The following is a 14,581-nucleotide window of genomic DNA, read 5'->3' as shown; positions in this document are numbered from 1 at the left end:
GGCACCGATACAGCTGCTTAGCACTTGTGCTCAACATCAGCAATTGAGTTTGTCCGTTTTCTGACACCGCGGCCGATGCTCTTAACGCCTGTAGTATATCGGCTTTCTTTCACTGGAAAGCACTTTTAAGCTTTAATAGGTTTCATTTGATCATCTCTAATTACAAATGAGACATCTATGAATGCAGTTTAACTTGTCTGAATTCAAATTAAAGATATCTACAGTTGCATTCTGAGTGTTGAGAACGATTCGAGGCGTCCTCTGAATGGTTTCGACTAAATGAATTAAAGGCGTCTATAATACAATCATCACTGTTTTATCGTTTATTGTAATGACAGGATTCACGTTATGCATTAATGAGTAGTCAAAACTTTAATTTAAGAGATCTATAGTTACATTTTGACTTCTATCACTAATTATATTCGAAACACAACTCCATTGTATTTATTATTTATATATTTATGTATTTTGGGTGACTGCTTGAATAGCTTTACGTGCTTCAATGCTAAAAAAAACAGTGCGTTAACTCTCTGTTTCGACTTCTGTCTCTTTTCTTTGGATAGTTAACAGGAATAAAAGTTTTTAATTCATTTAAATCACAAGAAATTGCCTCACTTGTTAAAAAACACAGTTACAAAGTGCTGATATTTCAAGTGCTTGACAAACTCAAATAAATCAACCCCAAATGTTACAAGGGTATTATAAAAACCATTAAACGATATAAAAGTTTAATGCTACGCACTGTGTGGTCTACACACCCAGCTGGTGTTACAATACTTTTTTTAAAATCTGACCTGCTCAATATCAGACGCACCGATGAAAATATTTAGTCAGACTAAAATGTGCAAATGTGCGACCAAAATAGTCCAGGCTGGTATGAGAAAATGTTTTTAATTAAAACCCAAGTAATTGGTCATTTAACCAGGCTGATATTATTACATTTTAGCCATTTAGCAGCCTAAATATGGGTCAGATTTTGTTGGTTGAATAGCGATTCGAATGAAGTCATTATTTTTAGTACGTAAGTAAGTTGGTGTCTACTTTATCTGTTCTTTTATAACTCTTAATGAAGCTACTCTGGTTTGCATCAAACTTAGATCAAGTCATTAAAACAGTTTTCTAATGAAAATAAACCACATTTCATATATTATTAATCATTAACAGATAACTGATTGTTAAGGCAGCGAACTCACCATTAAACAAATTGCTTTAAATCTGCCTCCCTGATTCCTACCAGTCAGAATATAATTAGATAGTTTGAATTCAAGTTTTGACTTCTCATAGATGCACCGCAGATGTGTTCAGTGTAAATCTTAACAATGTTATAAGAGTGTCTGTGTCTCCTTTGTTTTCTGTCCTGCACCACACGCTGAGTGCATTGCATTTCAGGTGGTTACATATTAAGCACAGCCCCGATGTATGAATAAATGTAAGTGACACCCACGTTCATGTCCTGCTTTTTCCACTTGAATGTGAAAATACTGACAGAAACATGACGGATTCATTTAATAAGTCAGAACTTGGGTTAAAAAAAAAAAAAAAAGTGAATTTTTCTTGCCTCGGAGATCTCGACTGAAATTGTTCAGGCCCATTTCTATGAAAATCCAAATTCATTTTCCCCCCACATGGAAGCAGAGCCATTATCTCTCCGGTGTTATGACTCAGCCGGCAGGTGCAGATATGAGCCGCCGCTGTCTGATGGAGACAAAGTGTATAAATGGCAGTCAGAATCGAGAAAAAATCGCTCCTGACTTTGATTGAAAGCCGATTCTCTTATGTGAACAGTCACCACATGAGAGAGAAAGCGGTGCACCCTGCCTTATCCCCGCTGAAAACTGCCTCTCTGCATTTTCATATTTATCCTCCCAAGAAAAGCTATATGCACAATGCTTTGTACCTGCTGTCAAGCCTTTAACAGTCTGTTGAACTGCCTCTTTGACTCCTTTGAATCAGCTTATTCAGGACAGGAACTACAATTTCTCCTTATTTAGTTTAGTTCTATAAATCAGAAAGCTGTTTTTCTTTTTCTATTTGAACTCTTCAAAGCCACATATCGACTACTTCGACTTATATTTCATCCGCTGTCACTGACTAACTGTTTGCAGCGCTCACACTTCAACTATTTTTACCGTTCAACTGTCAGTTCAACTGATTTCATTTCTTGCACTTCAACAGGCAGTTCAACTGCCTACAGGGCTTCAACTCAAAACTGAAAAAAAAAAAATGCTCTCATGGATTTCAACTGCTTTTATGTCTTACAGTTGAAGTCAATTCAAATTCTTCCAGTGTTTCGACTTAAACGGCAGCTCCGTGATCGGGTAACTTTGCCGATTTTCCACCAGCTTTGTATCGCTACAAAAATTTCTCTCCATTTTACCTGCACCCAGAATGCAAACTCCAGTCTTGCTCTTGATCGTTATTTCACATTATGTATGCCAACTCAGATCAAACTGTCTAAACCAGGCAGTGCTGATCGACCAAGTTTCTGTTACTGCACTTTCCCATTTTTCCTCGCCAAGAACGCTTTCGTACTGTGTAGCTGCGATAGAACCATAACGAACCATAAGTGGACGCCATATTGTTCCTTTACTGTGAAAATAGAGGCTGAAAAACCTCTGATCAAACTGTAAAACAAGGCAGTGCTGATCAAACATGAACCACGATCCTGTTCACTGTCTATTTCTCACCTAAAATGTTTTCAAAAGCATATTTTAGTGTACTGTTAAGCTGTAAACTATGGTTTTGTTATTGCACTGTCCACAGCCTTACACACAGTACGTCATCAATCAGAAGGAGGGTTTATTGGGCCTTTGCTCCTGATTGAGCAAAAGGGAATACCACAGCAGTTTTTCTGCACCAATTTCGAAAATATTTGTCTTTCTACTGTCTAGACAGCCCGGTTTTAAGCAAGGGCCGTCTTTCTAGTCTTGAAATACTGCTTTAAGTTCTTTATTTTAAACTACAACTACAAAAGTATTGAATACTTCTCTGTTGAGAACAGTGTTCAAATGTGTACTATAACAGATTTCTGTAAAAAAGACAAAAAAAATGTATTTAAATAAATGTACAGTATGTACATGTTGTCTTGATGCAAGAAAAGCTGTAAATTACAGTTACATTAAACAAACTGTCAAATAATGGCAACCCTGCTGCCAGTTCTTTCAGTGTAAGCAAGAAAAAAACATTTTCTTCATTAAGCCACCTACTGCACAAAACTGATACCACTTACCAGCTTTTCTGTAATTGCAGTAAAATACCTTTAAATGTGCTTTTCAGTGTAACAGTGTAATACACATGTGATTCATGGAGGTTAGTTGAATATTTGTCTCTACGATGACTCCACATAGTTTTAAAAAAGACATAATAACTTCAGTTACACGCTGGAGTGAAGCTTAAAGGTCAGTGTGTACCTTCATTCATTTTGAATTGGCTAATTTAGGACAGAAAATAAAATAAACTTTCTTTTATCAACTTTTGAACTGTTAATTGTTGTGAAATATCTGCTAATTAGCTCTGTGACTAAGTGTTTAGCTGAGCAGACAGTCACCGCATTCTCTAGTAATGACTGGAGCCTCCAAACTGGGTTCAAAATGATACACAAACCTCTGAAGGTAACTTAACATCTCCTACATTAGCATCAAATATCTGTGTGCTCGAAAATGTTTCCATCAGGCAAAATAAATATCTTAGTTATTATGGCGAAATAGACTCATTAAGTGCAAATGATTTTGAAAACAATACAGATGCTCAAAAATAAAATACATTGGAGAGATGGTGCACTTTGCTGAAAATATGTGTATCAGTAAATCTCTGAAATTGCCTCACAAATTGCAAAATAGGTTTGAGCTTTTATAAGCGGTATGTGTTTATGCTGCAATCTGCCTTCATCTCGATGACTCATGTGACATTAAGCCAAACAAATAGCCAATAAATACTGAAGTGTCCTGTAATCATGGTGTTCTTGTGTGTTTAGGTGCAGTCATTTACAGTTTACGACTGATTGTTTTGAAAGATTAGCATTATTTCCCAATCCAAAGTGTTCGTCCTTTACAAACTAATGAAATCAGACAACCCACGCACTATGTCAAACTGACAATGATTCATGTTTGCAACAAATTTGAGCTGTCGCGTTCAGTCGATTTATCAATTAGTTGATCACCTGACTCTCCTGTATTTAATTGTTTTTCCTAGCGTATTCTAGCAGTCAGCGTCAAGTACCATACATCATTGGTTTCGGGAGAACTTTAACTTTTGGTCCGGCTCATTTAAAGTCCCGATTTTACATTTGCTTTGTCTGAGAATGGATTGATTTACCAGAATTTTGAAAGAATGCCAGTCAAAATTTGGTGTTTTTTTTTTTTTTTTACTGTGAACTTCAGGAAGTTCATTTTTTTTCTACATCTGACCTTTCCTAAGCATGTAACAGTCATTTATTAGAATATTATCCCAGGCGTTTTTTCAGTAGACGTGTCTAAGAAAAAGTTCAGAGAGCAAATAGAAAGGTTATTAAATCATAACAGAGAATATTGAAGTAAGAGTGACTTTACTTCAGAGACGTTTTTGATCCATTGAAAATGAGCAACAAAAGAATCTTTGCCGAAACCATAACCAGAGGAAGAAACTACGAGGGTTATCTGACGAATCAGTTTTGCCGATGGCATAGTCACGTTCACTACGGAGCCCCTGAATGTCCAAACAAAATGTCTGATACCACCGAAAAGCTGAGAAACAACTTCACTTTACATGAGTCTTTAAAGCATATGAATAGTATTATAAGTCAAAAGTTATTAAACTTTTTGGAACCAATGCGGGCCGCCCAAGTAAAATATATGTGTGGGAAACACTCCAACAATAGCTATTTTAGCTACCGATGTTTGTCTAGGGTTTTATGGTTTGTCAATAATCAATAATAAATAACTGTTTCAGTCATGTTTCAAGCAAACTTTTGCTGGTTCCAGCTTCTTAAATGTGAGGATTTGCTGCTTTTCTTTGTCGTAGATGATAGTAAATGATCAGATGTTGGGTTTTGGACTGGTTGGTTTGACAAAAGAAGCAATTTCAAGGCCACCTGGTGTTCCCATGTTCGAGAAAAAAAAGTGCAGACTAGGGTGCCCTTCCAGTGGACAAAACATGGTGCAGTGCCCTCTCTATAAATATATCATGACTTTCTGCATGCTGGTATACCCCTCCAAATATTTACGGTGCCCTTTTTATTTTTTTGCCTCTGTCCCTGAAACACTGGTTGCAGAACCTAAAACAAAACAAAATGTGTACAAATATTGAACATGAGGAACATAAAAGACAAAGGAGAACGAAAAGAGTTAAAAAAAAAAATATAATGAAATGTCAAAAATGAAACAAAAAGACATAATTTATTAAATATAAGGATCATGAGGAGAAAAATGTGTACAGATCGCATTGATCTGTACACCACTGTGTGTTAGCTAACAGTCTCTCCATGGCGACGGCTGAATCCTCACCTCCCTACGTGAAGTGAAATAGGAGCGGCTGAGCCTCTCTCCGGGCACACAGCAGCAGCGGCACCATGGCTACTCACCAGAACAAGGCTGAGTGAATAGATGAAAAGCCAAGCATGTCGGGAGCTCATGTCAGTGACAGCTGCACCGGAGCCCCCGTCTGCATTTTTAGCTCTATTTTGTGACCCCCGCCTGCTGTCCTTCTTTATTTGAGCTTCATGTATGTTTTATTTAATGAATCTTAAATCCTACAGATGGCACATGTCCGGTAATAACCTTCATCCACTGGCAAGTGGAGTTATGATTTCAGCTGGATATAATACGATCATTAAGTGTGTGATTTGCACTGTGGGGAGGATTTCTATATGCAGGTTTTCTTGTGCAACATCAATTTCTCAACAGGAAACAATGTCAGAGTACACCATCGTCGATGTTTCACATTTCATTTTGGGGGGTTGCTTGTGAAACATGCTGCACTACCTTGTTCGGAGAGACGCTGTTAAGCCTTTCTGTGAAATATCTTGAGGGCGACTGTTGATTAAGGGCTCTCGCGCAGCGGCCGAGGCTGTTTTAGTGTACTGGATCCAGTGTTGCTCACAGGTTGCCTGTAGGTATGGATGTTTGTATCCATTTTGGATCGCGCACAGACCGTTGAATAGGAGAATTTGTACTCAAGAGAGACACAAATACAAAGCTTGAAACATGAATCTTGGAGCTCTAGTGCTTTTTTTTTTTTTCGATATTTTTTTTGTTTTATTTCAGGCCTCTATAGTTTCCTGCTTGCAGAGCTGAGCCAAATCTGCGTAAAGAGGAACACAATAGAATTACACACTCACCAACGTGAGTTTCCATGTAGCAAAGAATGGCAAAAAATGAAAATTTAAGTGCTTGAACAGTTCGAACACATTGCGCTGTAGTTCTGGTGATAGGACAAGCATGTATCAGTGGGTTTTTAGTTGGTTCTTTTATGCTTTCCTACTCCTCTCCCTTGCCACAAGGTAAACAAGCAAACACAAAGCTAACAGGCTGCTCCCCGGAGAACTGCCGGCATACAAAGTGATGATAAGTGTCAGCACTGATTTCAGAAGGGTTGGTGTTCAGATCCCACCCCTCCTTCACAATCCCTGGGAGTGCCTTTGAGCTACACCGCCGTGCTGCACGCTGCGCTACACTCACCTCAAGGGAGGCGGAGAAAAGAATTACAGAGGAGTCTTTACATTTTTGCAAGTGAAGCAACTATGGCGCTCAGTAAAAAGTAATAAGAGTTGAAACTTCAAATACCACCTGAAAATGAGCAGTGACGGTTTTAAAATGGGTTAGATTAATGAGAGAGAAAAGTATTTGACCAGGGTATACTTTTAATAAGCCCTGCCAAGCTATACATATTTTATGTAGTGCTCAGTGTTGATGAGATTTAAGAGATGGGATATGCGGAGCCAGTTGCAGCACTGTTATGTGTCCTTCCAGTGCCAGGCAGAGAGTGAGAAAACGAAGCAAGCCAAACAGTTCACTGAAAAGACCACACAGTGTGCTTGACCCTTCACCCGGCTCGCATGCTTTGTGGCCTGTCAGTTCGGTCCTCCGTGTCCATGGCATTTACCGGAAACAAACGGCCACGGATGGCTTCCTCGAGATTAAATGTTGACTCTCCACGACTGACAATTTACCTCGAGTTTGCTCCTGACAGCAGGAGATGGTGAATAAACACAGTGGGCTCCGTAAGAGGGGCCAGCATATGCATGCTGAGGCTTGAGGACACAACCAATGCAATCATCATGCCTCTAATGCAGCATCCATCAGCCGGCTGATGGATTCCATTAATAAAAGACCTTTGGTGTTGTATCGTCGTGTTCAGCATGTACTCCTTCAGTGCCACCGATATAATATTGACCTAATCATTCCCCACCCCTGCAGCGCTGGCTTGGAACCTGAAATACCATTGTTATTTATCCCATAATGAGATGTTGACATTTACAGATAAATTGAAGGAAGAGTTTCAACAACAATCTTGTGTGAGTACACTGTAATATAAAAAGAAATGCACAAAAGGCTTTTGTCATCGCTCTACACAATAAACAACGAGAGAGGCCAGTGCATAATTGAAAAGCACTGTACACAGTGTGCTCGTATTCTCTCATTTGTTCTGTTTTGACTATAAAAAATAATCTCAACAATGAAAAGTAATTAAATTGCTCAAATATAACCTTCTATAAAAATCGCTTCTGCACAGAGTAATACATTAGCTGCACTGTTTTGTGTTCACAAAGCACATAAAATCATGTAGCTTCTAAGAGGTTCAGACAAACCATCAGAGTACTCGAGAAGGGAGAAGGCAGACTTTTTCCCTGACTGCTTTTTGAAAGGTTCAAAGGTTTATTTAATAGTCATTTTACAACACCAGGGTTGATATCACTGATGCTAAGTTGATTGGTACCAGTGATGTTCTGGTAGGTTTTAATTACCCGCTGTGGAGCCTTTCTGTCCTGGGCCATGCACGAACCATCATGTTTCCAGTCAAGATGCTTTGTATTGCTCCTCTGTAAAAGTTGAGGAGAATTTGTCTCTGGAATTTAACCTTCTTACATTTCCTTAAAGGTCGGAGATTTAAGAATTCTGACCCCATAGTTTTGAGGTCAGAATTTCAGGCCGAATACCGACCCAAAACTGTGAATGAGACTCAAACTACCTTTCTCCAGCATCGCCTTCCCAGCCTTCAAGAAGTAGAGCCTTTCCTGTGCTTTTTTCGTCTTAATCATTGCGCTTGCAAAGATTACAAGGTAGTCCAAAGGCACCACAGATGTATGCTGCTTGGGACGGTGGAAATTTATCTTGAGATGCAAAAAGGCTCTGGCTGTCATAAGACACAAACCTCAAAGAGATTCCAACTAATTGACAAACCTCAGGTTCAGGAGGATCAATGTGGTTTCAATCTGGCTTTTGGAAGAGTTGATCAGCTCTGTATGATTTCACAGAAATTGGAGTGGCCATTGGTGTTGCAGTTTACATATGGGGTAACTTGAGAAGGTGTTGATAGTGTTCCTTAAAGTGTCTTGAAGGGTGGTGCGCGGGAGCCATTTGAACGAAGGCAAAAGCTGAGTTTGCACTTCCAGCAGTGATTCAGGAACATTCTTGGTATAGATTAGTTAGGTAATTATCATAACCCCGAGGCACAGCCAAGAAGTAGAGTGTAGGTATCCCATTTGTTAACGTGGAGTAACTGTAGTGTCTCACCTTGGACAGAAGTCCTTTTGCATACAGTGATTGCAAGGTCTGCCTGCAATGAGCTACAAAACCTACAAAAACAGCTCTGCCTTAAAAAATTTGGAACATGTAGAAAAATAAATGTTTCTTGAAGAACCATTTTATGTCTGCATATTTGGCTAAATAAATTCAAGTTTATTTGTTGTTCAAAGACGTTACATTGGGAAATTGCCTGTTTCATTTCATTTGTACTGAAGCGACTGTGGGAGCTGCATTTAAAGTGATTTCTCTAGTAAAATGCACATCGTGGTGGGATAATAAATAAAATCCTGTCGTGAACCAATGTGAAAGCTGTGCTTGCATTTCAAGCAGAAATTTATTAGCATTCTTGTTGATGATTGTTGTTGCTGATTGTTTGTTACTGTAGGGTACAAAATCTCAATGTACAGGCAAGGAGTGGAGTGTATCTCTAGTTTGGTGTTGTTACACCTGGGTTTTGTGCTTTCTGAAGTAGTTTGTCGGTCATGTTGTCCAACCGCGCCAGTAATCTAAAGTGAATCTGACATTTAATAGGTGTGAATGGAGTTCCTGAAGCTCTTTGTCCTTGCGACGAGCCGTTCCCATGGGGTGTACCCACCTCTCTATGCCGACGATGTTGTCCTGTTCATGAGGCATCCAGCGTCATGAGGTGTTTGAAATCACAAGGATGGGGGTGGGCAGTGCAATGCTAAATCTCTGACAAACCCATAAGTTTGCCATGTTAACACTGTGATTATTGGTGGTGTTCTTAATATGTTGCAGAAACAATTTGTGCAAAAGGCGGAGAGAGCTTGGCTTGCGAGTGAGAAGGAAAAGTTAAATTATTTCTTTTTAGCAGACATCCATCTGTCTACTCCACCTGGTCCTTCCTAATTTTATTGGTTTGTAGGCAACACGGTTCAAAACACTTTGAAGACTGAGAACACGATTGATGTGTGGATATTAGAGGCCTAATTGAGGCTGTATTTTGTACACTTTTTATACCAAATATTGAGAATCGGGGAAAACATCCTCTGACAAAAAAAAACGCTAAAAGCTTGCTCTGCCTGCTTTTGCTGTTAATTGAGGTGTTTTGTCATGCTGGAGGTGATGGGGTAAAAGACAGAAATATGCACTCTGCTAAATGCTGACAGTTGAAAATGGTCCATCTGTCCATCTTTGAATACCAACAACAGCCTTCCCTTAAGATATAAGGCGGTGTCTGATCACTCTGATGTTCGGCACATTGAAGGGGTTGATGGCCATCAGACAGCTCTGACTTCAAACAGGATTTATTCAAGGCTGGTTACAAGCTTCAAGTGTTCTTTTTTTAGAGATGTTCAAGGATCTTTTTTTGACTCGTCTATTGAGGAGGGGTCTTAAAGTCATCTTTATACTCATGCATTGCTCTTCTGAGATTAAAACTCCACAATAAGCAGGAGGTTGTTGTAGTGACTACACCGGTTCAATGATAAAAAATGTAGTGCTTCTTTGTAGACTGTCTGTGTGTGTGGAATATTGTAACAACCCCTATTAATATTCTGGCTAAGTTCATAGTGGTAGCCCACATGCTTTGAGCTGAAAAAGATTTGATTAGAAGATTTGAACTCAACTGTTTTTTGCTGTGCCACTAATTTTAGAGAAGGATGGTTTACATGGCCATTAAAAAAGGACTCATCTGACAGCATGGCTCTCGGTATATGACCTCAGCTCTTGCTACTGATTCTCAGAAGGCAAAAACCTGTAGAATCCGTTTTGCTATCTGCAGTGGGTGAATATAAAGCCACACTTTGTATTTTTGGCTCATCTTAAAAAGTCCCATATTGAAAATGAGATGTGCATGTCCTCTTGCTCTTAAAGAAGGTCCAGGTGCTGTATTAACACTGAGAAAACATCAAAAGGCTCAATCTGCAGAGAAATGCAAACACCATTATCTGAGACGGTGCCTTTAAACAAGCTATCAGGACTTTCAACCTATTCGGCAGAATAAATGTTTGCAATGCACTTGTGTACTTGTTGCAACTTTACGTTTCTTGAAATTTAATTTTCTATTTTATATTGCGGCAACACTGCTTCTGATCTGGTTAGGTGAAGACACAGAAATCACTTGGTTAGGGTTAAGAAAAATACCTAATACCTAAAATACCACAAACATGGCTGGAAATGTCCTGACTTCTCATCAAAATTATATTTTTGTCACCACAGAAAGGCTACAGATGTTTTCACTTCTCGTCAAATGAAATAAATCAGTTTTTCGTTGTTACAAACTAACTGGAAATTGTCCTGTTTACAGCTGGCTAATTCTTACATATTGCAGCTTTAAGTAGCGGTTTGGATACACCTTAAGTCATTAATATTTGAGCAAAGACAGCAAACATACAGCATAGTCTCGACTCGGACAGAAATATTTATTCACAATGGCAAAATATGGATGAAGCATTTCATCTTGACTTTCCAAATAACGGTTGTCTAGGCAGAAAACAGGTGAAAACAAAGCTCATCATTCTTTAATTTATTCAGGCACATTTTTAATAGCTGTTTTATGTTCTTTTATGTGACTTGATTTAGTTATTGAAGCAGGTTAATGGAAAATGTCTGATTTTATAAATTGTGACCATTACATCAGTCAGTCACATTGCAGAAAGATTTTATTCCATTATTTGTGGCAAGATGCAAATCATGATGCGATTTTGTAACATAATTAATTCGTGCATAAACGGTTTCGTGTTTTGATCTTTTGATCTGATTCAGATGTTTGTCCAATAAACACGATGTGTATTTGCTTGTCGTGCTTGTGTACATATCAGCAAAGACATGACAGTGGAATTCATGGGGTATAAATATTGAATAGTTAATACATTTACATATTTTATCAGTATGTAACACGAGATATTTCTTTATTTTATGAGATAAAAAGAGTGACTAAATGTGCTAAAGTACAGCCAAGTTCAAAATCCATTTTGATTAATTAAGCTTTTTCCATAATGTGATGCAACAACCTTACTTGTGTAATCAGTATTTAATAGATGCTAGTTGAACAAAACAGAGGCTCTCAAGTCATTCTCAACTAAAATATAAAAAGTCCTTTCTTCCCTTACAGATTGTTTACTTTCTTTGATAGCATCCTTTAATCTGATGTCCTTTGTCCTTCCAACAGCTACACTCAGATGTGGACAAAGGAGATGGCAAGGTCAAGTATGTGCTCTCAGGCGAGGGCGCCACCTCCATCTTCACCATTGATGAGAACACAGGAGACATCCACGCCACAAAGCGCCTTGATCGGGAGGCGCAGGCCTACTACACCCTCCAAGCTCAAGCTGTAGATCGACTCACCAATATACCTGTGGAGCCCAGATCTGAATTTGTGGTCAAGGTCCAGGACATCAACGATAATGAGCCAAAGTTTCTTGATGGGCCGTACTTGGCAGGGGTACCGGAGATGTCACCCTTGGGTAAGTCTCCCCATTAGTCTTAAAAATAATCCAATATCAGTTTTTTTTTATTATTATTATATTTTCCCATCCTTTTCTGCTCTCTCTCACACTCACACTTTCTCTTTGACTTGCCCTCGCTACAACATCTGCATTTGATCATTTTCCACCCCGCTGAATTCGTCTTCATCTCTCTCAGTCTTCAGGTCATGGGGGAGAATCCAGAGGTTTGCAATATTAATTTGAATCCAGCTTGTTCGCTTTGTACCGCTCAATACCAGCTAATCACATCGGGCCCAATTTAAATTGCATGAGCGTCTGCGCATCGGTTGAGGTCCAGGTTAAACTGCTCCGGTTCGTGCAACATGCAGGACTTTTTGGCTACTTCGTTCTTTCCGCTAATACTCTATGCTAAAACGTGAAACCTTGGTCTTGGGTTTTCATAAACCTTCGATTCAGTTGTTGAAGGCGTGATGATGAACAAAGATTGGACTTGCAAAGGCGGCCTTGGAACTTTTGACAAGGCAAGACAATTTATTCATGTGGCTCTCTTAGAAATTCAAAGTACAACACACAAGACATTGAAAGCAAAATAACAGAATGGAAAAGGAAAAGGAAAAACAAATAGAAATCACTGATTTAAATTAAAACAATGATGACTAACTATGTTTTTAGCCTAAAAAGTCTACATTTTAAGATATGTATAGCAAAAACAGTCGCAAGCAGCTTCGCCATGTGTTGTTTTAAATGTAAAAATAAGAAGACCAGATTGTCTGACGGCTCTGTACTTTTAATATTGTGTCAAAATCAACATATAGGTGTTAAAACATGAAGGAGTCTTTAAACAATAAGGACTTGTAGAAGTTATATCCATTAGAGTGATCAATTTGGACAAAATGTGTAATTAACGACACTTAATTTACTTTTTTTTAGCTATCACACACTTGATCAGGCACCAACAAGTAAGATTAAGGGTCTGTGTCCAGTAAAAATGTTTTTCCTAAATTTGAACTGTTCGCAGTGGGAGTGCTGTGCACTTTCACTCTACACATGGCAGTTCGTAGTGCTGCACTCTTGGGGTTTTTATCTGGCTGCCGACAGTTTTAAAAATGTTCCACTTTGGGTAAAAATGCTCCACTTGTCACTAGCTGCATGTCAATCAGGGGAGACTAGTGAATGAAGTAAAGCAAATGTTTTGTATGGTAGATGACATGTGATAATGAGGCTTGTCAGAAAGACTTTGGCGCTCAGACAGGAAAAATTTGTGGCATATTCCCCGAGCAGCAGCAGCAGCAGCAGCAGCAAGAAGAATCCCCCCACTGAGTCCAGACGCTGGTGTTGGTCGTGGTTGATGACTCCTCTGAGACATGAAACGATGAAGCTGATGAAGCTGGTGAATCTGTGCAGACTGGGCTGTGATGGGGAGGTGGAGGGTGCGGGCAAAACAGCAGCATGAATGAACTACAGGCAGGAGACAATCGTAATTAAAAAGACGGTAGGCTAACGGTGAAGGTGTGTCGCTGTGCGGCTGGATAGATGTGCCCGGCTGATGTGAGCAACTGATATCCCAGATAATGACAGGCAATTATAAGTGAGCATGAGGGAGGGGAGTGAATGCAAGGATGAAAATCTGAATAAAAATGCCTCCTGCAACCACCTCAGTCAGAAGAGACTGGTCCGATCCAGCCCAATCCAGATGGATTTTTTAATGGGATCGAGAAGGATGGTGTAACCCATTGATAGTCTGATCAATAGGAAAATATTAGTGCCAAAAAAAGTTTCTCTCTGGTTGGAATAAAGATATTTTTGCTGCAAATGTTCGTCTCACATGGGGCGAACATGAGGTGGCATTGTGTTCAGGAGGAACAGAAACATAGAGGTAGCAAACTGTTTTTTTGTTGGCGATTTTAAATGATTGAAGGATTGTTGAATGCCTCGATGAAGCTGAGCGAAGCTGGAATCCACCGAACCAGAAATGCATTTATTAAATTATGTCAAATTTTCTCCATGAAGTTGGAAAAAAAAAACACCTACTTCTTTTATATTTACGGCTGATTAGACGCTTCACATCGGGTGAAAGCACTTGTCAAAAAGGTTATATTCTGATTAAACTCTCTGGGGCATGTAAACACATCTGATTGTATCACTTTATTTAGCGTCCATATAAACAGTTGAATATCTGTCACTGTCACTTTTTACCCAGCCGCCCAATCACAGCTGAGGAGGTGCAGGACAAACACCACCTTCACATCTTATATGTACAAGAAGAAACTCATGCTGCTGGTCTCTGAGTATCAGCAGCTAGCAAGTGCTCCAGTATTTGTTGAAAACTATCTGTGAAACTTGCAAAACATAAACTAACAATAACTTTTGTGCATATCGCATAGTGCTCACAGCTGGATGTGTTCAGAAAAGCGGTTTAAAGCCATGTTGTGCAGCAGCGCTAACGTAAAA

General features: G+C 39.2%; 1 protein-coding gene across 1 annotated transcript in view; it reads left to right on the top strand.

Moving 5' to 3' along the window:
* LOC141014545 (cadherin-7-like) overlaps positions 1–14,581 on the top strand; it is a 106,911-nt gene that overhangs the window by 28,486 nt on the left and 63,844 nt on the right. The window contains exon 2 of the mRNA XM_073488385.1: positions 11,854–12,148. Coding sequence (XP_073344486.1) covers positions 11,854–12,148 — 295 coding nt within the window. The remainder of the gene's footprint in view (positions 1–11,853; positions 12,149–14,581) is intronic.

The sequence above is a fragment of the Pagrus major genome, chromosome 19 (genome assembly GCF_040436345.1).
Source record: "Pagrus major chromosome 19, Pma_NU_1.0".
Taxonomy (NCBI): Eukaryota; Metazoa; Chordata; class Actinopteri; order Spariformes; family Sparidae; genus Pagrus; species Pagrus major.
Note: the sequence above shows the minus strand (reverse complement) of the source record. Positions and strands in the feature narration are given on the sequence as shown.